Source organism: Peromyscus maniculatus, chromosome 3 (genome assembly GCF_049852395.1).
Source record: "Peromyscus maniculatus bairdii isolate BWxNUB_F1_BW_parent chromosome 3, HU_Pman_BW_mat_3.1, whole genome shotgun sequence".
Taxonomy (NCBI): Eukaryota; Metazoa; Chordata; class Mammalia; order Rodentia; family Cricetidae; genus Peromyscus; species Peromyscus maniculatus.
In genome coordinates, this window is record NC_134854.1 from 66,799,136 (window position 1) to 66,823,036 (window position 23,901).

Consider the following 23,901-nt stretch of genomic DNA (forward strand, 5'->3'; position numbering starts at 1 on the left):
AGCTTATGTTCAATAACCACACAAAGAAAACCATAAAGGAATCTCATCATGTCTCAATAAGTTTATGACTGGGTTAGCCTACACTCATCGCTATCCTGGGGGTGTGCTTCTTATACAGACTCATTACTGCTTTCTGGACGGACAGACTACAGCTTGGCTATCTAACAAGAGCAGGTGCCTGCTCTGCACATCAGCAGCTCCCAGGCAGCTTCTGGGGCCCAGCTTGGTGCAGGACGACAAGGAAGCCAGAGGCCCAGTGCAGGTGTGGTGGGGGAAACGGAGAGAAACCAGCAGCAGACCCAGCACCTCCAACCATCCCCTGTGGTAAATATATGTGTCCCCGAGGCAAGAGGGGCTCAGACAGGAGCAGCCAGCCTGCAGCCCGAGGTAGCAGGTCCTCTGAGGACCGGGTCTCCAACCTAGAGAACAACGTGGCTGGTCTCCAGAGCAGGTGACGCTCATACAAGGTGGGGATGCCCATGGTAACCCAAGAAGGCAGCCAGATGGTTCCCTTGTCAGGTCTCTTCTGAGAAGCAGCCCTCTGCTTCTAAAAGGTTTTTGCTGAGGGCTGTTGTCAGCTCTGAGGGCGAACAATGGCTTTGATTTTTTTTTTTTTCCTGGCTGCTGCAAAGCCTATGAATAAGGCCAGTGAGTGAACAGAACTGGACCCTGGCAGCCACACAGAATGCCAGGCAAGTGTCTCCAGACACCAGGGAGCCATGAGCCGGTGACTTCACAGGGCCTGGCTGGCCATGCTGGCGGTGGGGGCTGCAGCTGAGAAGTGGGAGGGGAAGGGTGGACAGAGACGCCAATGGAGAGAAGAGAGCCCTGCCCGTAAGACTGCTGGGCAAGGCTGAAGCAGAGGCCTGGGCTTCAGACACTCTGAGCTCTCGGCCTGGGCTTACCCCTAACTCACCCTGGGCACAGAAGCAAGCCCACCTCCTATGCCCTGCTACAAAGAATGCCCCAGAGGCTGTGCGTGTGCCCTGACCCAGACTGTTGTGTGAATGGACCAGGCTGGAGCCAAGGGACAGCACTGGCCTTTTCATGCATGGGTGACAGAAAGACAGACTTCACTTTGCTGACTGCAAACCTAATAGGCCAGGGGAATAGCAAGTGTTCAGCTGACGTGGGGTGGGAGCGAGGGAAGGTCAGTGTGGCTTTTTGAAGCACAAACTGCCTGTCACAGCGACAAGGGCCTGCTTAGCATTCTTAGTTCGGGGGATAAGGATGAGGGCCATAAGGGGAGCAGGGGCATAGGGAGGGTGCTGGACGAAAATGCCCTGAATGGGGAGAGACAAAAATCCTTGCTGCTGAAGAACCAGCACTGTCAAAGGGGACACAAGTCATTAGACAGACCATACAGGAGTCACAGTGGTGTGTGTGACCCTGGAGGCTGAGGGACATGGCGGCAGAAGCAGCTTCCCAGCGACTGTTTGCTTAGGGTGTCTTCCCTCTAGGAAGACTGTGACTTTTAATGAACTCACTCTTGCAGTATTAGGATTTGAACCTATGGCCTCCAGCATGAAAGGCAGGCACTCTACCATGGAGCCATACCCTCAGTCTCCTTTTTAGTTTTTCTTTTGAGACAGGGTCTCACCAATTTGTCCAAGGCTCGCTAAGGTTGGCCTTGAACTCATTCTGTAACCCAGGCCAGAGCTGAACTTGCCCTCTTCCTACCTTAACTTTTGGGGGTAACAGTATTATACGCCTTTGCAATTTGGTCTGGCTTCTGTTATTACGTTTAACCTTGTTTCCAAGGTGGCCCTCCGGCCCAGTCACCATCCAATCCTCCCTAGACCGCCCCTCAGCCCCTTACTGCTGGATGTCAAAGGCAGGCATGCCGGCACCTTGGTGCTGCAGGTACTGCGCTCAGGCGCTGCAGTTTAAGATGGAGGGGACACACTCTCTGCCTCTCACACTGCTTCTTTTTTTTTTTTTTTTTTTTTTTTTGGTTTTTCAAGACAGGGTTTCTCTGTGTAGCTTTGCGCCTTTCCTGGAACTCACTTGGTAGCCCAGGCTGGCCTCGAACTCACAAAGATCCGCCTGGCTCTGCCTCCCGAGTGCTGGGATTAAAGGTGTGCGCCACCACCGCCCAGCTTCACACTGCTTCTTATTGGAGATGGGAGACAGTGTGTGTGTGTGCTCTCTGCTGCCCTCCATGTCCTCCCCACCCGCCCTGGCCACTGACAGCTTCTCTCCATCCTGCTGGCCTGGAGGGGCATGGGCTTCTGCTCTTGCTGGCTCCTGGATTTAAGCCTTCATCTCCTTTCCTCATTGGCTCCCGAAACCACTCCCACGCCTCTGTGAAAAGGCCCTTTGCAATCCCAGCTAAATGTCCCTGTTCCCTGTCCTTGCAGATGTGACCTCCAGCTTCGAGCCTTCACTCCCACACTGTTTAAGGGCTGACAGACCCCCCAGATCTGGAACCTGAGCGCAACCCCCAGTCACCAGCTGTGTGGCCTCAGGTGAGTCTGTGTTCAGTGTCTAGCTCAGCACTTGCAAATGAGCAGGTCTGCAGCCACGCTACCCCGAATGCCCAGGACTCTGTCTGAAAATGAGAGCTGCCCCAGGGAGTTTTGTGGTGATTACAAGGTAAAAGCAAAGGACTCCAGAACGCCCAACAGCAGTGTGCACTGACAGCTAGTTAGTGCCATTAATACAAGATCCCAGGAGAAGGGCAGCTCGCAGGGAACTCAAGTCTACTTAGCTGTTTCTGACCACCTGCCTGTCTCTCTTGTAGGAGTGTGACAGCTGAAGTCCAAGAAGAGTCTACCTCCTGCTACCCTTAGACCCGTGGTCCCTCTGCCTTGGCACCGTGAGGGTAACAGCATCCTTCCTTCCCAAGCAGACAGTTTTCCTTTGGTAAGGTCCACATCACAGTCATCATCAGGTACCCTTCAAGCCAGGGTCAGCCAAGATGCAATTGGGAAGCCCTTCTTTAGGGAGGTACCAGGACAATGTGGTATTTTATCCACAGTAGTTTAAGAAACCTGAGCCACAGACCATAAGGACCACTTCCAAGTACCACACTTCGGGGATCTGAGTATGAGCTCAGTTGCTAATATGCATGAGGCGCTGGTTTTTACCCCTAGTACTGCACTGAACTGGGGTGCATGCCTGTAATCTCAGCGCTTGAGAGACAGAGGCAGGAGGATCAGAAGTTCAAGGTTACCTTCCACTATCAAACCAAGCGTGAGGCCAGATTGAGATACTCGAGACCCTGCCTCAAAGACCAACCAACCAGCCAACCCCCAAACAATCAAACATAAAAACACAAGCCAAGTTAGTTTAGTACACATTAGTTCACCCAGTCACATTTGTTCTCGGGGTAGGTACTACATCAAGGTGACTTTTGGGCTAACAGACCCACTTTACCCAGTGGTGTTCTCCACATGACATTTCCCCACCTGTGACTCCAGTCACTGTATTCTCTTTCTCTTTGACCTACAATCTGAGATGCTAGGCTTTCTAGGCCACTTCTCCATCACCTGCCTTGCTGGGATGCATCCAGAATGATCATGGCCCATTCCACCTGTCCTCATCCCTTGGCTCAGGCTCTGGGAGGAGCCGGAGCCTGCTGCTGCTGTCTCAGGCAAACACAATGGTTCTGGGACCCGTTACACTCTCCAAAAATACACTGTCTGATATTATTTTTCCCATTTGTAAATGAATCAGTATTTTAACAGGCCCTCAGTTTTAATTTATAATCTAGTGATCATAAGAGATACTTATGATCACATGAACAACAGCTCCTTGGCATCCTCAATTTTTAGAATTACAGATATTAATCATTTATGACTAATATATATTTAAAATAAAACAAAAAAGGGAAGGGAGTAGTATATATTTTTATGTATTATAGATGTGTTTAATATATGGGTCAAGAGATGATGTTAGATTCATGCATCTACTTTTCCATTCAGCTTATTCAATGTGTGGTTTTGGTTGAAATACATATATTACTAGTAATAAAATACATATAACATGCTATTAATATATACCACTCTATATGATATGTGTTCTCAATGTAACACACACACACACACACACACACACACACACACACACACTTTCTAGCTTCACAGAGGTGAAATAGGGTGAAGGTGGCTAGGAAATCTAAGGTGGCTTTGGCCCTGTGTCTAAGAGGATGGAGGCTCCACCATCAGGAAATCTGTAGTAAGAACTTGAGGCCCTGGTAGTTCCCAGGCACAGGCCTGACCTTGAGGTCTGAGCTTCGCTGGTGGTTTCCAGGTCCTCCTTGGTGTCTCCTGGTTTAAATTCTCTTGGGCTTTAACTCAACTTGGGTAGAGTTAGGCTCCATGGCCTCAGTGGTCGGGGATGTCACTGGGGGAACATGTTTAGCTGTGCTCTTTTGCTCCTGAGGAAGGTCTGGCCAATCCCACTCTAGCACATGGCACATGGCACATCCTAGGCTGGTTAGTGACCTGTCTGTCATGAGACTCCAGGTCATAAACCTCTGATAAGCATCCATAAGTTTCACCACTGAACTTGGTAAACATTCTGCCTCTGCCCCCCCACAGGAAGATTTCACACAAAATCTTCAGTCTAGGGAGTTCCCAGTGCCTTCCTTGAAGAGTTCAGTGTAACACACCGAGCAGAGGGGATGTTGGCTGCTGGGACAACTGAGATGTACATAGTCCTCAGTCCCCATGTCTGGCTGGTTAGAAAACCCACCCAGAGCTCCTGTTCCAGTTTCTGCTCCAGGCCTGGAAGACTTGGATTGAGGAGAGCTGAGGAAAACTGCAATATGGGGACAGGATCTGAGTTTTCTTCCTCTTCCTATCCTTTCTTTTGGTGAGACAGGGTCTCACATAATCTAGACTGGCCTTGAATTTGCTACATAGCAAAGGATGGCCTTGAATGTGCTATGGAGCCAGGGATAGACTTGAAATGATGACCTTCCTATCTCTTCCAAGTGCTGGGGTTACAACTGTACTGCCATACCTATTTGTTTGTGGTGCTGGGCGTGGATCTCAGAACTTCTTGCATGCTAGCAAGCACTACCAAATGAGCTTCCAATCTCTGATGGAAATTGCCTTTCCTGTAGTCAAGGATGGTCCCATGGACATGTTCTCTGAATGATGCCTTGTCTTTGGACACCTGGTGGTCACTCAGCCACTGGCCAGTTCTCCTAAGTTCCCCCGTTCCTTCTCAGCTTGCTTGAGACCTTAGTTTGAATGCTGCAAAGATGTGTACATCCTACAAGCCAAATGCTTTCTAACCTGACATTTGCCACGGCTCCTTTCTCTGCAGTCATCTCCATCACTCATCGCAGAGATGTTGGTCTGATCTGACAGTGGGGGTTTGAATGCAATTGGCCCTCATAAGCTCATAGGAAGTAAGTGGCACTATTAGGAGGTGTGGCTTTGTTGGAGGAAGTGTGTCAATGTGGGAGAGGGCTTTGAGGTCTCCTATGCTCAAGCTGTGCCCAGTGTCACAGTTTACTTCCTGTTGCCCAGGTCAAGATATAGAACTCTCAGCTCCTTCTCCAGCACCATGTCTGCCTGCACACCGCCATGTCCTGTCATGATGATAATAAAATAAACCTCTGAAACTGTAAGCCAGCCCCAATTAAGTGTTTTCCTTTATAAGAGTTGCCATGGTCATGGTGTCTTTTCACAGAAATAGAAACCCTAACTGAGACAATGATCCACTGGCTTTGACTCTGCCTTATCACACCTCCAGCTCCCTCTTGATTCTCATACTAATTTTGTTTTTTTCCCTCCCCCAGACAGGGTTTTTCTGTGAAGTGGTCCTGGCTGTCCTGGAACTCGCTGTGTAGATCAGGCTGGCCTCAAACTCACTGAGGTCTGCCTGCCTCTGCCTCCCAAGTGCTGGGATTAAAGGCATGTGCTGCCGCTACCGGCCGGCTTCATACTAATGTTGAGTAAGGTTTTAGGGATGTACATTTGGCTATAGGAGGTGAGACTCTTTTATAATCTTTAATAATTGATATTCTTAAAAATATGTTGAAAAACATCTGTGTTATTTTGGAATCAAAACACTGTGGTAATTGGAGGATGAGAAGTTTTTCCTTCATGATGAATTTTTTTTAAAAAAAAATCTATGTACCACATGTGTGCTTGGTGCCTAGAGAGGCCAGGAGAAGGGAGATACCCTGGAACTGGAGTTACAGATGGTTGTGAGCCATTATGCGGGTGCTGAGAATAGAACACAGATCCTCTGGAAGAGCAGCCAGTGCTCGTAAATGCTGAGCCATCTCTCCAGCTGCCCACACTTCTTTATTTCAACCAAGCTTCTTTAGAACATTTCCTCTGATCTACGGACTAAGTCCACAGCCCTGCTTAGCTTCTGAGATCTGGTATGCGGGGATGGAAGACCAGAGATATTTCTTAAAGTTCCTACTCTCCTAGAAGACATTCAAGGAAAAATGGTTTTCTGGGTGACTTACACCCAATTGCCTTCTGTACTCAGTTAGTCAAAAGCTTGCTCTAGCACATCATTCTTTTTTGTGGCTAAACCAGCAACTCAAAATAAAGCTGAAAGGGAACCGGGGAAGAGACGGATTCTTGTGGGCTAACCTTGGAAAGAACTGTCCCTCTCCAAGCTTACCCTAGGGCAGCGCTCTCCTTCACAGATTCATCACAACCCCAGACCTATGCTCGGGTAAAGGTTGGCTAGCAGGTGACTTGGGTGTGGGGGAGCCCACCCCTAGCTTTGTGTGAGTGAGAAGGCAAATCTGGAGCAGAGGATAGAGGCTGCAGCAGGCTGTTTCCCGGGGTGTGGCTCCTGGAAACATGCCAAGGGTTGTTACTGGTACCTTGGTCCTATCTGGTAATGAGTTATTTGTGGAACTGCAAATGTGACAGGTGTCATTTGGGGGTGTGTGACAAAATATGGATAGTCCCAAGAGAACCAAAAGTGTGAGAATCAGCCGTGACTAGAGAGCACACTTGCCTCAACACTATTTTATTTATTTAGTGCATTGCACAGGTGCACACATGTGTGGCATGTACATGTATATGTGTGCACATGAAGACCAGAGAACACCTTGCACTGGGATTCCTCAAGGGCTATGCACCTTTTATTTAAGACAGATTCTCTCAGTGGCCTGGGGCTCTGTTAGGTCAGGCTGGATGGCCAGCAACCCCACGGATTTGCCTGTGTCTCTCTCTGTGAAATTATAAACACAAACTATTGCAGCTGGCTTTTTTTTTAATGTGGAATTTGGGAACTGAACTCACTTTACCAACTATTTTCCCAGCTCACATCATCTACTTAAAAAATAATTACAGCCGGGCGGTGGTGGTACATGCCTTTAATCCCAGCACTCGGGAGGCAGAGCCAGGCGGATCTCTGTGAGTTCGAGGCCAGCCTGGGCTACCAAGTGAGCTCCAGGAAAGGCGCAAAGCTACGCAGAGAAACCCTGTATCGAAAAAACAAAACAAAACAAAAATTAAAAAATAATTACATTTGCTTGTGTGTGTGTGCACATGTACATGTATGCCACGGTGCTTGTGTGAAGGTCAGAGGATAATTTCAGGAACTGTTGATCCACCATGTAAGTCTAGTCCCAAGGATCGAACTTAGGTCATCGGGCTTGGGGGCAAGTGCCGTCACCCACTGGCCATCTTGCCAGTCCATTCCCATGGTCTCCTTTTGCAATGGAGGACATCCAGACTCTGAGAGGTGAAGCTTCAGCCCAGAGCCCATGCCAGTTCTGCAACCACTTAGGTCTTCAGATGCAGGTGCAGCTCTCCTGGGCCAGCAAAGCGTTCACACACAGATGTTACAACTACTGGCAGTCCAAACAACAGGAGGAAGGAGGCCCTTCAGAGAATTATATATGCATTTATAGAGACTAGCCAAGCTCTGCAACAAGAAATAATAAGCTATATTAAATTATATGCACATGCAAAGAGCCAGGCGGAGTTTTTTAAAGGCTAAGTGAAGAGGACACCATAAGTGATTTTGTACCAGTATCCTGGCTATAAGGGTCACTACCAAGGGTGGCAGCAGTCCAAGAGGAGCCAGGCAGTTGCTGGGCAGATGTCTGCAGGAGCATGCCCTGTGCAAGGTTGAGGGAGCCTTGTGCCAGGCTGTGGCTCTGGCTGTGTCTTTTGTGGTCACAGATGTGTGACACAGATCTCCTTCAGATGTGTTCTTTGAGGGAGACTGGATGCCGACCTGGGACTAGAAAAGTCACCGTAACCTTGATTTCCCCAAGATATCTGTTTACAAGAGTGTTAGGTGGGCACTGGCCACAGCACAGCCAGTTGCTTAGTTCAGCCAGGTATCTCGAAGGCACAAAGCAAGAGAGCTGTGTTGTGGGTGAACTTGGCACTAACTCTGCTGAGATCAAGGGAGGTCAAGGGGCCACCAGGCCTCTGACTGAGTGGGAAACGCCATGGTAGTGCTCCCTCACTGCACTGAGGATGGTGCTCCATCTCTAGCCTCTCTGGGGATTCCTAGTTTGGAAGAGCCACACGGTCACTGTTTTAGCTGCTGGGATGACTCCCCAGGAACTCCCTTACTTCCTTTCCTCCCTCCTTTGGATGGTGTACGTGTGTGTGATAGCCTCTCACGTAGCTCAGGATAGCCTCTATCTCCCCAGTGGTGGGGTGACAACTAGGAATCACCACACCGGGCTTTATGCATTGCTGGGGACTGCACCCAGGACTTTGTGTAGACCAGGCAATCATCTATCAACTGAACCACATCCCCCCAGCCCAGAGAAGTGGTTCTTGATACTGCCGAGTCCTTGGACCCTCTGAACTGTAACGAGTCACACACGAACCCCAGCACACACATTCCTTGCTTGTTCTGTTTCTGAAATAACTTCAGGGTACTTCCAACCCCAAAGCTTGGCTTCTAGAATGTGTGTGCCAAGGGGGAGGGGGTCACCAAACATGCTCATGGGTCCTTTCCTGCAAGCAGTGTGACTCCCACCATGCCAGCTGCTGGTGGGAGCTGTGCCCACTCTCCTGAACCCTCAGAGGGACCTTGTTATTCTTCTCTTCACGGTGACAGCATCCCTGGTGGAAGCAATTTTAGAAAGGAGAGGCTTAATTTTGGCTCACAGTTTCAGGGGGATATTAGCCCATCATGGCGGGAAGGTACCATGACTGGGGCACTATCCATGGTGGAGCTTGTGGCAAGACTTGTTCATATTTTTTGGTTAATTACAAAGCAGCACACTTGGGCCAGAAGACCGGAAGGCCAGCCTCGAGTTGGTCATGTCAATCAGCCAGGCTCTGCATCCTAAAGGTTCCAAAATCTTCCCAAACTACACCTCCAGCTTTGGACCCACTGTTCAGACCACAGGGGCCGTTCAAACAGTAACAGACTCTTGCCAGGAGAGTCGGGCAGGAGTCAACAGAAAACCAGAGCGATAGCTGCCTGGGACCTGCCACCAGACGTTCCCAGAGCATGCCAAGCATGCCCTTTAAAATCGGAAATTACAGCTTGCGCTGCTTCTGCGTTTTTGGTCACCCAGCTATTCGAATCGATTCAGAACCAGTGGTGGTAGCTCTTCCCCACTGCAGACCACATGTAAGTGCGGCTTCCCAAGCTGCCCCTGCCTCTCTCTTTAAAAGCTTATTTGTATTCTATATGAGTGTCTTACCCGCATGTGTGTCTGTCTGTCATGAGTGCAGTGCCAGTGGAGGCCAGCGGAGGCTGTCCAATCAAATGGAACTGGAGTTATGGACAGTTGGGAGCTGTCATGTGGGCGCTGGGCACCAAACCTGGGTCCTCCGCAAGAGCGGCAACTGTTCTTAACCGCTGAACCGCCTCTCCAGTTCCCTGAACTCTCTCTCGATGGTTCTCTTTTGTACCTCTTCCTGGCAGGTAGCTTTACCTTAAAAACACAGCTTTGGACCTCCCCACCCTCCAAGTTCTGGGCTCAGAGCAGGTGAGAAGGGATATAGTCCCAGGTGGACTTTGACTACTGTCCCCCCCCCCCTAGGTATATCCTAGTTTTCCAGACGTGCAGCAGCCCGAGGAAACCAGAGCACTCTCCCATGTGGGGACATGGGGTCTAGACCACAGTGCTTAAAAGCCATTCTTGGTTTAAGGGCCATGCTCGGAAAGCAGGAGAAAGCTAGGGCTGGCACTAGGGAGGTTGTGCTTAATGTCCTCTTGCCTGGCTCCCCTGTGGTGTGCTCTCCCTGGGCAATGGCTGGTGGCCAGTATGGGTATTCCCTTCCAGGAGGCTGGCCACAGCCAGCTGCCATGGGACTCTGACCAGGGCTCTCCTGGAGCTCTGTTGACTTGACACATCATCTGATACAGCCTGCCAGGCCCTTGGGCTGTGAGGTGCCAGTGTGATGGCTAGGGAGGCTGGGCAGGTGTCCAGGCCACTTCTGCCCAGAGCCATTCTGAGCACTCAGCTGCTCCTCTTCTTCCCAGAATGAAAGGGATTGTGAGTACTGGCCACTGGCTTCAGTGATCAGTGGGTGATGGTCTCCCTGGAGAGGCAGGGAAGGAAGGATCATTCCTCTGGGAGGGGATGGAGGATCTCATGGTGGGGACATGGGGACTGCCTTTGCATGATGGCCCAGATCTACCCTATGGAGGCTGCAGTGGGATGAGAGACCGGCCCCTACTTGAGCTCCTCGGAGGCTAGGTTCCAGTCTGATCTGTGGTCCCTGAGTAACACAAAGTTCCCCATCACCCGGTGTCTTTGTTAGAGTGACCCCCTATGGCTGAGGACAAGTCTGTAAGAGCTGGCTGGTTCATGCAACAGCCCACGACACCCTCTTGACTGGGCCAGCTCGCTGCATGGGGGCTGCAGCAGGGTTTGTGGAGAGGGCTCTGGAGGGTCCTGCTGCTGGGAGGCCCTAACTGTCAGGGAGAGGCTATCTGGCCAATGGTACTTCGCCATAGCCAAAATCCAGAGAGTCTAGCACAGAGAAGGAGCTGACTGTAAAAAATTAAAGTTTTAAATGTCTAATTGTGTGAGAGGCAGCTCAGCAGTTGAGTACACACTGCTCTTGCAGAGAACCCAAGTTCTGTTCCTAGTGCCCACTCCAGGTGCTCACAATTGCCTGGAACTCCAGCTCCCGGGGATCCAACACTTTTGGCCTCTCAGGTTTCTTTGTGTTTATGTTTTAAATTATGATAAATATAGTTTATTAGTTTGTTCTTTCATGAGTCATGCCTCTTGGTAACCTTGTTAAACAAAGGTGTCCTACAGATCGGACTCACATGTGCGCGCGCGCGCATGTGTGCGCACACACACAGACACAGACACAGACACAGACACACACACACACACACACACACACACACACACACACACACACACACACACACACACCTAAAATTAAAACCAAAATACATCTAAAACATTTACACAATGTTTACCATTTTAAACTACATACACATGCATATACACACCTAATGTAAAAATAAAATAGATCTAAAACATTCATACAATGTATGATTTGTTCAAAGTACGCAGCACAGTGGTAAAACACATTCATACTGTGTGGCCGTCTATCCCCTGAGTGCTTCATTTTCCCAAGCATAAGCCCTACACTCATTTGTTTTTTCATGACTCGCTTATTTTGCTTAGTGTGCCAAGGTTTGCTCATGCTGTCTCGCCATGTGTCAAAATCCCCACTCCGTTTCAGGTTGAGGAACACACAGCCACCAAGAGGGTTTCTGAAAACTCCCGCCTGCCGGGAGGTGGTGGCGCACGCCTTTAATCCCAGCACTCGGGAGGCAGAGGCAGGCGGATCTCTGTGAGTTCGAGGCCAGCTTGGGCTACAGAGTGAATTCCAAGGATAGCCAGGACTACTCTGAGAAACTCAGTCTAAAAAACAAAACAAAAACAAAAACCTCCCTCCTGACCCTGTCCTCCCAGTCACACCAACCAGGTCTATACCTCTTACGTCCATGGCCTCATGCCAAAGGCCCACACAAGGGGCAAGCTCCTGAGTGTCTTGCTGGGGTGACCCCAGTCCTTCTTGGTCAGAACCTGTCTTTGCCTGTGCGAATGCTGGTCTTATCCTCCAGGGGTCTTAGTGTGTAGGTGGCCAGCCCTGGTCACAGAACTGGGTATGGTCAGCAGGCCCAGGGCAACATCAGACTTTCTTGTCCTTCCACGGCCAAGTTTCCGAGGTGCTATTTGAGAAGCCCGGCCAAGGGTAATGTGACATTTACATGACACCAGGTGGGGCCGCCACGGTGACATAACAGAAGGAGGGGGGTGTGTCTCTGGGCCCGGAGCCCACAGCCTGGCACAGTCTGGTGACTTCATGTTGTGTAAATTCAAGCACTAGTCACCTGCTCCTCCAAGTCACGGCTGAAACCTGCGCCCTCTGATGTGACAACAACATTATGATGTCTGTCACCTCTACCCGAGAACGCGTCTGCCTTCCTTCCCAGTTCTGTCCCAAGCAGAGCCCACTTGATGGAGTGTTGTGAGCTTCCTTGATGGACACTGTGCCAGGAGCCTGAGTGCACAGGCAGGAGGCACAGTCCTTGGCCCTCAAGGGCTTCAGCCGTCAGTTCACACTCTCTCACTGGCCAAGGCTGCTCAGTTACAGTCGCTGTTTTCGTCCGACCATCACTGAAACGGACCAGTCAAACCTGACCTCTGCGCTGGGGCACCCCCCCCCCCACTGGAAGACAAGCAGCTTCACCCCTCCAAAGTATACACAAGGGTGGCTCTTGGCAGAAGCTAGAAAGCCCGTTGCTGGCTGGGTTCTTAGATGAGGAAGTGGCCATCTCTGCACATCTCAGAACTAGGCCCTCTTGGGGCTTTTCAGTCCCTGAAGATGGCTGGAAACCATGAGTCTTACTTCCAGAGGATGGCCGGCCTCCTCAGAATGACTGGTACAGGCAAAGCCGTCTGGGATTGACTGGGGCAGGAGGCAGGCCCCACTCTGTCTATATAATGTCGGCTTTTCACAGCTTCATACCCACAGGGCCTGGGGTTCCTATGTGAGTTGCCCAGCATGTCCATGATGGCCCCAGGGTTGGTGGCCCACAGAAGCCTCCTCTCCCACCCTGTCACAGATGCCCAGGGCTTAGAGCCTCTGTTCCCGTTCACCCAGTTCCTTTCCCTCGTTCCCTTGAATGTGTGGACTGTGACGGACAGGAAGCAGCTGGGGTGACTGTGTTTAGGGGATCATCACTCCGGTGCCCTGCTCGTGATCACTGTACAGAGCCTGCAGCCGCAGCTCCCACAGCCCTCTGCGCTGCCGAGGAGGGTGCGGGCTCCCCAGCCAGGCCCAGGAACAGCAGCACGACGTGGCTATGGCGTGGCTATGGTAGAGAGGCTGTTCTGGTGGCCTGGGGCAGGGGAGGGGCTTCGGGGAAGCAAGACCAGGCCTTCTGTGCAGGCCCGGGCCTACCACGTCACTCACCCCGAGAAGCTCCAGTCCTCTGAGTCAGGACCCCTTTCCCTGGCCTGAGTGTCCCCCAGCTGAGAAGAGACTGTCCTCCACCATCGTGAAAGGTGTTAAGAAGTCACCCCTCAGCTTCCTCTCCTCCTGTCAAACCACACTTCCGGAAACGCCGTCACGCATTTCAAAGCCAGGCTGGGAAGGCAGTTTGTCCATGGGGGGGGGGCAACAAAAGGTGAGCCCCAGGACTGGGCTCTGGCAGGGTCAGCAGGCTGGTGCGCAGTCTGGCTTACAGTGGGGAGTCAGAACCGATCTGCAAAGCACAGGTGAGGAGGTCGCTTGCTCACAGCCCAGAGACTGCCACCTGCAGACTCAATTTCTCTTTCCTTGCTCGGTGGCCCCAACTTTTTCATGGGAGAGATGGGGAAATGGAATCAGGGAGGGGCAGGTACCACAGCCTCCGGCTGTCAAGTCAGTCAGACAGGATGGGGTGGGGGGGGCTGAAGCCTGTTGTGGGGGTAAAGTGGGAGCCTCCTTGAGGAAGGATACAGAACCAAGCCTGGCCAAGTGGGCAGCAACCTGGAGGACCTTTGCGTGGAACACGCCAGGATGGGGGAGGGGTGGAACAGTGAGACCGAAGAATACAGAGCTGTCTGTGGGGGTCCGAGATAGGGGAGGGAGGGAGTGGGAGCCAATGTACACTTGGGAACGTGCAGTTGGCACTGTCCATCTGGACGGAGTGCAAGTGACCTGGCCCCGGGGCCCCCCCCGGGAAGAGGCAGCTGCGGTCAGCTGAGTCTTCAGGGAGGAAGGACAGGAAGGTCAGGGGAATGGACAGCGGATCGGTAACGATGCTGTCATGATGGCTTTTCCCGATGACAGTGTGATAGCTGTCTGATAGGGACAGGAACTAGGGCATAACTCAAGAAGGGGACAGGAGGTGTTGGGAGCAGCCTCCTGGTGGAATGGAACATCAGAGCCCAGGACATGCCACAGGGAGGGAGATGGCCTTCACCCTGCCCTCTCACACCACTGAGTCAGTGGTTCAGGGTTACCAGATGGAGAAGAATGGGCCAATGGTCAAGGCAAATGAGCCTTGAGACATGGGTTGGGGACCTCTTGCTATGGGTGAGAGCAGAGGAATGCAGAGGAGCCAAGCCCGGGATCAGAGAGGGCCCCTGCCTCCCTGAGGCGCTGCAGTCAGGTCCCTCACACAGGAGCCTTAAGTGAGAGCTGGGGAAATAAATACCCCGCTAGAGGCAGAACTTTCCAGAAACTTTGGGGAGTGGCCCTGAGGACTGAGTACCCCCTGAGGACTGGGGCCACTTCTTCTTCTCTGGCCTGTAGTCCCTGCTCTGCCAAGGAGAGTTTTCCTCACCTGGAGAAGCTGCCCCGTACGGTAACAGGAGAGGCTACCAAAACTGTGAGGTAAGTCATGCTGATGCTGAGGACAGGGCTCCTGGGACTCTTTCTGGGCAGGGGCCTAACACAGAACCCACTGAATGACCCCACAAGGGATACCTTCTTCCCGGGGTGAGGCTGCCATGGGAGAAGACCTCAGGGACATGCCAACCGTGGGCCTGAGGCCTTCATGGTCATGTTCTGGTCTCAGCCCCCACTGGAAAAGACAGTCAAGACCTGGCGGCAGGGTTGAGATGGAATGCCCCCCTCTGCCTGCCTGCAGTCTCCTAGGCAGGTGTAGGGTGGCATCCTCCCTGCTGGGTGTGTCAGCTTTGAATAAGAAGTGGTAGAGTCCTTTTGCCTTGCAATGTATTGATTAACCAATGGGTGGCAGTAACACTGGGCACCCAAAGTACGGGTAGGTATCTGGAGCAGGATGCTCCACAGTTCCTATCCGTGGGCTAATGGAATGGAGCCAAGGAAGCAGCCATGGATGCATGGGGTTGCTAGGACATGATACCAGGAAGTGAAGGAGCCTGCCACGTCAGTCTTCAGACAAAAAATGAACATGGGATGAGAGAAGAAGCTGGTATCCCACAGACTATGAGCTAGAGAGAGGGGCTGGTGCTTGGAGGACACTGGTCTTTAAGAAGGACTAGAACAAATTGGAGGAAGACAGGGGCAGACAAGCCAGAGGTGGTGGAGGGCAGTGGCTTGATGCAGAGCCATACATGAGTCCCTGTCCCAAACTACAGAAACTAGAAGCCTCCCCAGGAGACTTGGAGACCTGCCACGACTTTCCTCAGACAAGATGAATGAAATAGTCCTACAGGACTCTCGCAGCGCAGTTCTGAGAAATGAGGCTTTGATCCTCAACCTTAGTAGGAAACAAGTCTTTGACTACGTCCCTGCCCCCGGTGCTTTCTCCCCCTGCACAGACAGTGTGAGGCGACTCTTAGCAGCTCCCTCTCCAGTCTGCAGGACTGTAAGTTGAATGAACTGGAAAGGGCTGTGTTAATAAGCTGAGTTCTGCTCTGGGCGCTAGGAGAGTGAGTGAAACAGAAAGGTCATGTCTGGTGGACTCAGAGTCTTGAGTTTGACGACCAGCAAGCCTGGTTCTTGCCGTCAGTGCCTAGGCTGGCTCAGGCCTGCAGAGTCCCAGGGTATCTTTCCACAAGTGTCCCTGGTGACTCAGGCACTGCACTGTGCTGCAAGCCGCAGGAAAACGTAATGGAATTCAGCTACTATCACAAAAGCTACAACTTGAAAAAGTCAAGGACTTCTCCGAAGGTCAGGCCATGGCTTAAGAAGTGGGCCAGCACTTAGTAAGGATCAGGTTTATGAACCTGACCCCATAGGTCCAGATCCAGCAGCTGGGTAGACATCCTAGAATTGGCCTTTTCTAATAAGTTGGGGATATTTTTTGTTTGTTTTTGTTTTCCAAGACAGAGTTTCTCTGTGTGTATTTCTGGCTGTCCTGGAACTTGCTCTGTAGACCAGGCTGGCCTTGAACTCAGACATCTACCTGCTTCTGCCTCCCAGGTGCTGGGATTAAAGGCATGAGTCACTACCACCTGTCTAATAAATTTTCAGGTGATGCCAAGACTGCTGGTCTGAGATTCACACTGAGGACCACCTGCTCCAAGAGGTCATCTGAGTTCCTGGTAAAGACTGGAAACTTCTCAGCCACACGTCCTGGGCTCTCAGAGCAACCTGTTGGGAGTATCCAGACTATAGGTAACTTCTGCTCCCACACCCCTTAGCCTTACCCAGGGAGAGTCTAGGATCCATGGAGAGCCCATGGGGCTGCCTGAGGACCCAAAGAGTCACAGAACATGCCCTGAGGCCAGGGCCCAAGTCATGATAGTAGCCTTCATGTGCCACTGGGGTTACATAGGCACAGAGAAAGGCCCATGGTCACCCCCTCCTCAGGATCTTTGGCTCAGGGCAGTGCATTGCAGCAAGCCCATGGCCCTGGCCAGAGTCCCTGGGTCCTGCAGGGTGGCTCCGAACATAAATGCTGAAATCTCCCAGATTCTCCCTCTTCCATGCTGCTTTGTTTCATCAACAGCTCTAGGACCTGACACGGCTGTATCATCTGTGCTCCTGGTGCTCAGTAGCTGCATGTGACCTGACACTACCATACTGCACAGCGTCATAACGGAGCACCCCTCTGCACAGTTCCATCAGACAGTGCTCCCCAACGTGACTTCGTAAGAAGCCACAAATAACGAGCAGGTTTTCAGACAAGGTCACAGTGTCAGCCCAACTGCATCTCCATTCTCTTTTTTCTGAGCCAGAGGTCTTGGGTATCTTCCTCAACTATTCTCCACTTTATTTTTTGAGACAGGGTCTCTCTCTCTCTGAACTGATTCAGCTAGGTTGGCTAGACAGTAAACCTTAGGAACCTACAGACCTTCCTGTTCTAAGATTACTGGTACAGGCCATTGTGCCTGGCCTCTTGAAGTTGGTGTTGGGGTTTAAAATCGCATCCTCATGTGCTTTACCAACGGAGCCACCTTCCCAGCCCTTCATTTTACATCCTTCACATCCTTGGTTCTAGTTCTTCAAAACGCACAGGGGACCCTCCATGCCAAAGAGAAATGGAAACCAAAAGGCATTTCCTGACTCTTCTCCTCGACATGAAAAACAGACTAGGCCATGCGGCACAACATTTTCATCAGTATCGACAGGAGGTGAGCTGGGGGCTGGGTCCACACTGAGTCCAAGAACCCGATCCGCAAGACAAGCCCCCTCCTGTAGCCATGCCAGGCGGCTCCCGTCTGCTCCTCTTATCTTTTGTGGATGCTCATCTTCTCTCCCCATCTGCCAGGAAGCCTGTGAGAGCATCGCCACAGCCACACTAAGCTCAGGCACATATGGCTTTGAAGTTTAATACTCATTCAATAATTCATTCCTAGGGACGAAGCATGCATCCACCACAGGCCCGAGAACCCCAAGTTTAAGTGATCGGGAGAGAGCCCCATGTCAAATGATTAGATAATGGGACCTTATCATGGCAACGTCAGAGCGAAGTCCTGGGGTGCACAGCCCACATATGCTTCCGAGAGTGGGGTGGAACAAGGAGGAAGTGAAAGTCCACAGGATCACACAGCCTGCGCGTGAGCGCAGGTGTTCTCTCATGCCGGAAGGGGACAAGCCTGCTCCTTCCGAGACACCAAGGGAACAAAGGGTCGTAAGCTTGTAAGCATCTGTGGAATAAAGTGAAGTGTCCAACCTTCCAATGGCCGTCCTGTCTGGAGGCATCCTCACACAGACCCAGGCATCTCCCCAGGGGCCATTTCCTCTCTTTAGCCAAGTTCCTTAACATGCACACAACCTGCTGCCTCCCTCCCAGCATGAGATGGTCCGTGGCTGAATGGTCTCATCGGTGTCCTGCACCATTCTGCATTCTGGGGCCCACTCATCCATGAGTGTCAAGCAGTGGAGGAAAGAGAAGGGGACCCCTGCCACGTGCACAGTGCCTGTGGAGAGGCCGAGGCTGCTCTGAGCAAGAAAACCGGCTCCCAGGACCCCTGGCTGCTTCTCCACGTGTCTGTAACTTACTCTACCAATGGGAGAATGAGCTGCTGCCCCCGCTCCCCTCCGGGGCCTTCTGTCCAGGGCACAGCAACGGTTTCTCTTTGCTGCGGCTGGGGGATTGATGACTGCTGGCACCCCTTGGTTGTTCACTAATTAAAGGAACCCCAAGAACCTCCTTTCTTTCCTGCTGTACTTAAAGAACTTTCTGGTTCCGTAGTAAAGCACTTGCTGTGCCCGCGTGAGGACCAGAGTTTGGCTCCTCAGAACCCACAGAAATGCCAGCAGGAAGGCCAGGAGAGGGGATCCCCAGCAAAACTAGCCGTATCAGTGAGCTCTGAGTTCTTGAATGAGGTGGAAGAGCCAATGGTGCAGGATTCCTGAAGCCAATCTCAGGTCTCTCATGCATTTGCATACATGTGCACATGCACTCACGTGTGCCTTCACACACACAGAACTTGTATGTATACAACACATATATACCCAACAACACATATAAACACATGAAAATGGAAAAAGAAAAAAATGTTTCACCAGAGAATAATAATACAGTAAAGTCTTCAAGGCACGACGGAACAAGTGAACAGAAGTGTTCCAAGTGGGAGCATCCCCGGAGGAGCACACAGCTGCCTCCTCTGGGTGTCCTGCCTGCTAAGACAAGCACCCGACTCCAATGTAATGTGTGCTTTGCTTACATCTGTCCTTCCAGGCAAGGAACCATGTGCTTTTTAACATCAGTGCTCTCTGGCTCAGAAGCTGAAAACCAGTTCCTCCCCTCCCCTCAGAACATCCATCATGTGAATTTACCACCACACGTTTATTGCTTCTATTGCTGATGGGCGTCTGGGTAGTTTTTTCTTTGGACTACTAGGAATAATGCTGGAACATTCTGTATATGTACGTGCCAAAATTTCTGCTAGTTTTTTGATGTATTTAGTCAACACAGAAGATATTACAGGGACAGGAGAGGGGAAAGGCTAGCTGGGCATTTGTGGGAGACCTACGATGTGTGGGGCCCACATAGCTAACATCACGCACCCCCACCCGTGAGGTGGCTGTTTAGGAACCTCTGTGCACCAGGATGCTCAGGACAGCACAGGATGAGGGAGGCTGGTAAGTAGATTTTGAATCCAAGTGAGACAACTTCAAATCAAAGCGAATGGAAGCAAGAGTCAAGGGCAGACGCTTGTGTGAAGATCCAGAAACTGTACCCTCAGACTGTCACGCTCCACAGCCCTGCTCTGGCAGCCTCAGTCACAGAAGGAAGAGCCCTGCTCTCAGTGAGGTTCCCCTGGTGTGTCAGATCCTATCTCCTGTAACCGACACCCCCAGAATCGTGAGCCAAACCGCACACACCTGTGAGGACCGGCAGGCTGAGGAGAACTTTGCAACATTCTGATGAAAAGTCAATGAAATCAGGCTGAGCTTACCCCTGTACAGAATGGAGGTGCTGGTGCCTGGAAATCACCTGGAGAGCTCAAGTGATTAAGCCCTGCTTAGGAAACCCTTCTGTTATCAGAGTTGGCTGGGCAGGAGTATCTGGCGTTCTCTGCATGCCAGTAAGAGATAAGCCTGCTTCCTTTTGAGGAACACCAAAGAACAAAGGGTTGTAAGCTTGTTTCTTCTGTGTGTCTGCATGTATGCGAGCACACACACACACACACACACACACACACACACACACACACACCCTCACTCAGACATCTACGAGAACTGGAAGTTAATCCTGCTGGGAAAGTTGTCTGGAGAGCACTAACAGGTAGCTAGGATTATCCCTGTAGGGTAAACATACATCCACCTGTGCCCACAAACATCTGTCCAGCACTAAACAGACCTTTTGGAAAGCCAACTGTGACAGGCAGAGTGGAAGGGGACTACGTGCCTTCTTCCTCGTTCCAGGCCAGGAGCTGAGCTCAGCGCATTTGCTCAAGAAGATGCAAAGTGAGTGCATGCACGTAAGATGGCCCGGGGCTGCCTGTTTTATCCCTGGGGTGGGGGTTGTCTATCTGGGAGGGACTGTGGGAGGTTGGGATGACCCTGCACTCATTCCTTCTGGCTGCTTGAGTATTAGGTGGCCTTGCAGGCCAGCTCTTGCCTAATCCTCCTCCCTATTTTTTCTTTTTGGTTAAGGGATATGGATGTGGCTGTGCTCCTGTGAGCAGTGGAGACAACGGTAGATAAGGGAGAATGGGATTTCTCAGAGTGAAGGAGAGATGATAGTTGATCACAGACACTTGTGCAAGGTTTCAGAAAGAAACCATTCTGCCTGTCTGGGCTCTGTCCGCTGCAAGTCTTCTAGAGAGCATCTTGGGTTTCAATGAATGTTGGGATCCCTACTGTGCTCAGGTTCTGGGGTCCTGATCAGGGAGATCAACTGGGCTTTTCTCTCTGATCAGGCTATCACACATTATGAAGGGGAGAAGATGAGGGGAAAAACTTGTGGTGGACCTGAACTGTGCATCCACAGAACGGGGAAAAGGAAGAAATGCCTCTTTGCTCTGAGCACAAGGCCAGGGACTGACGCACGGCGGCATGACTCATCCTAGGGAAGAGCAGGGACTTGCCCTGGGCCACGCAGCTGGTGTCCCAGCTTCCTTCAGCCCTGGAGTCTGGCTCAGCGTCTTCCAGCCTCCTCCCTGAACTTTTCTCTCACACATGGAAGGAGTGATGAAAGCAGGTTTCGAGGGAGGGAGGCTGCGGGGAAACCTGCTTGGTTCCAGGGCTCTGCAAGCTGGCTCCAGGCTTCCCCGGGCTTCAACCAGTCAGGTTCTCCAGGAGAGGTGATCATGAAAGGGTCCAAGCTCTCTCCACCCGGGGCAGGAACTCAGCATGGAGATGGAGTCCCAGGAGCCCCAGCTTCCTACTGTGGGCATGGAACAGCGATCACCTGGACCTGCTCTGCTTCCAGAAGATGCATGCTTGCCAAGCACATGACGTTTCCTAGGTTCCAAACTGAGACCTTCCTTCCTCTCTCCTTAGAGGAGAGACTTGGGCCCACGTGGGCTGCCTTTGGGATGGACCCGGGTGTAGTGATGGTGGTCCTAGCCAGAGCTCCATGCTGAATGTCCTCTGGTAACTGTTTTCCCTTCTCAGCCCTGGCTTGACAGGGAGTAGAGGGAACTGGGTACCATAATGCATGCTCTTAAGATGTCTAACCAGGGGAAGGGAATTGTCTTTCTTTGGGTCTAGTCCCACACACCAGCTTCAAAGGGACCTTAGGCATCTGTAGCCTCAGGCTGCACAGATAGGAACTTCATTATTGGCAGCCTGGAGTCTCTCAGAGGGGCCTGAGGTCAGTCACACAGACAGGGCCTTCGCTGGGGTCATGTGACTAAGTCCAGGCCTCTGCTCTACCACTCTCATGAAACTCAGGGTGCCACTGTGTGGGTCAGACAGCCACTTTCTGCAAGAGAGCTCAAGCCTGTGGTCTCTTCATTTGTCACTAGCCAGAGGCCCAAGAAGGCCCATCCTTGTTTATCGCCACTATACAGTCATGGGCAGTGCTACTGGGTATCCAAAAATATGGTGCCACAGCTATAACGGACATCCTTAGAAGCTTATTTTGTCCTCCACCTGCATTTCGGCTCCCCAAAGGCTCTCCAGCTCTGGCCAGCTGCTGCCTGTGCCTTTACCCTCATCTTAGCATGCATCCCATAAGCAATACAGTTCTCTGCACTGAAGCACGACCATCTGATGCCACCACCTAAGCCCAGTCATTTAGGAGTCACCATGACCTGGAGTGGCCCTTGAGTTCACACTCTCCCTGCAGCGTCAGGCAGGACACAGAAAGACCCGATCAAGGCACGATCAAGAATCAAGTTAAACAGAGCAAGCCGGGGGGCTGGGCCAGGGCCGGGCAGGTCCCTAAGGTGGCCATGGTGGCTGATGTAAGCACAGTCAGAAGCTGGCTTTGTTGTGCAGATCAGGAAGGCTGACAGGTGCCCCCTGGAAGCCCCTCTGAGGCCCCAGAAGACAGGTGGGATGTGAGAGGGGACTGTGGAGAGTCACTGGAGACACCACTGCACGAGCTGGCCTCCACTGTAAGTGGGCGAGGAAGTAAGGAGCCTAGAGACTTGTCTAAGGCCGCTTGGGGCCGCTTGGCTGAGCAGGACACACACCGAGGGCTATCTGGCTCCAAATCTCCAACTGCTTTTCCCTTCCAGTTCTCCATGGAGCCAGCTGCTGGGAAAGACAGATAATGAACAACTTTTTATTCTTACTGGCCTCAGAGCCCTAATTAATAAATGTACAGTTTTCTGCCCTTGGCAAAACCTAGCCAGTGAGACATGTATGTCCCCTGAAACCTGAGATGCTCTTGCCATAGACAAGAGTAGAAGAAATGGAAAGTGTTAGTGGTGTGTGTGCCCAGGGTCTTCTGAGGAGTAGTGATGTGGCCCACAACACAGGAATGCATTGGTTATGCTGGGTTTGAGGTACTGAGTCAGTTGGGTAAGGGCAGGGCTTGGCCAGTGGGTCTTCACGTAACCCTGACATCATCCTTCTTTTTTTTTTTTTTTTGTTTTTCGAGACAGGGTTTCTCTGTGTAGCTTTGCGCCTTTCCTGGAACTCACTTGGTAGCCCAGGCTGGCCTCGAACTCACAGAGATCCGCCTGGCTCTGCCTCCCGAGTGCTGGGATTAAAGGCGTGCGCCACCACCGCCCGGCCGACATCATCCTTCTTTAGAAGCAGCTTCCTCCACAGAGTTGGCCCTGCCGGGGCCCAGCGAGTGAGAAGACATCGCTCATGCTAAGCACGTTTTCCCCTTTCAGAGCCCATGCCCCAGGTGATACTGGTAGTGATTAGAGTCTAATGAGTCAGACATCATGCCTGGTGAATTATACAGGGAACTTGAGCACACACTTCTGGCCTACACACACACACACACACACACACACACACACACACACACACACACACACACACACACACACCGGGCAAGTACAGGATGGTCAGTCCTTGGCAGTTCAGGTAGCTTCTAAGGTCTACATAAGCAGATCCTAATCTCCTTGGCTCCAAGTTCTACCGTGACTCTGACACACAGAAGTTCAGGCATCTGGACCCCCTGGTCTCCCAGAGCCGGCCCTCCCAGCCTCAGCTCCACTCACTTCCTAGCTCTTCTGCCCTCGGCAGGGTCCTGGGATCTCTTGTGGTTGACTGTGACAACTGTGTTCCCACCGCAGGGGACTGGCACTGACTGCTCTTCACTGCCCCCAGACTCCCACCCTCTCTTGAATGTACATCTCTCATCCATGTTCCGGTTCACAGAGGCCAGCCTCTAACCAAAGTGAGAGAGCTCCCACCCCGCCATGTCCTCACTCAGCTTCATCTTCCTTTGTTCAACCAATATATTAGAGGACACATAACAATAGCTAACTTGCTCCGCCCAGTAGTGAATATGCCCCAAGAGGCCAGGAACTCTCACAGGTAGAGAGAGCACTGGTATTGCTAAGTGTAGCGTCTGGCAGTGCTGGGTGTTGAGGACTGGCAGTCCCGTGCATAGAGTACTGACAGTCCCAGGCACACAATTCTCAAGTACCAGAAGCCCCGCTTCTGGGGTTACCCAGGCCTGGTAGAAGCCTCAGGACTTCCTGGTGCTGCCCCTGGGGGTGATGCCTATGCG

At 51.7% G+C, this 23,901-nt stretch overlaps 1 protein-coding gene across 15 annotated transcripts in view; it reads right to left on the reverse strand.

Moving 5' to 3' along the window:
* Prkag2 (protein kinase AMP-activated non-catalytic subunit gamma 2) overlaps window positions 1–23,901 on the reverse strand; it is a 262,801-nt gene that overhangs the window by 104,668 nt on the left and 134,232 nt on the right. Inside the window, exon 1 of one of the 15 annotated variants that reach the window (XM_076566002.1) lies at window positions 11,876–12,099. The exons of 13 other annotated variants lie outside the window; for them this stretch is intronic. In XM_076566002.1, the coding sequence (XP_076422117.1) occupies window positions 11,876–11,888 (13 nt within the window). In that variant the 5' untranslated portion in view covers window positions 11,889–12,099. Of the gene's footprint in view, window positions 1–11,875; window positions 12,100–23,901 lie in introns of those variants that run through there. One more of the 15 variants, XM_042273232.2, reaches the window with a different exon arrangement.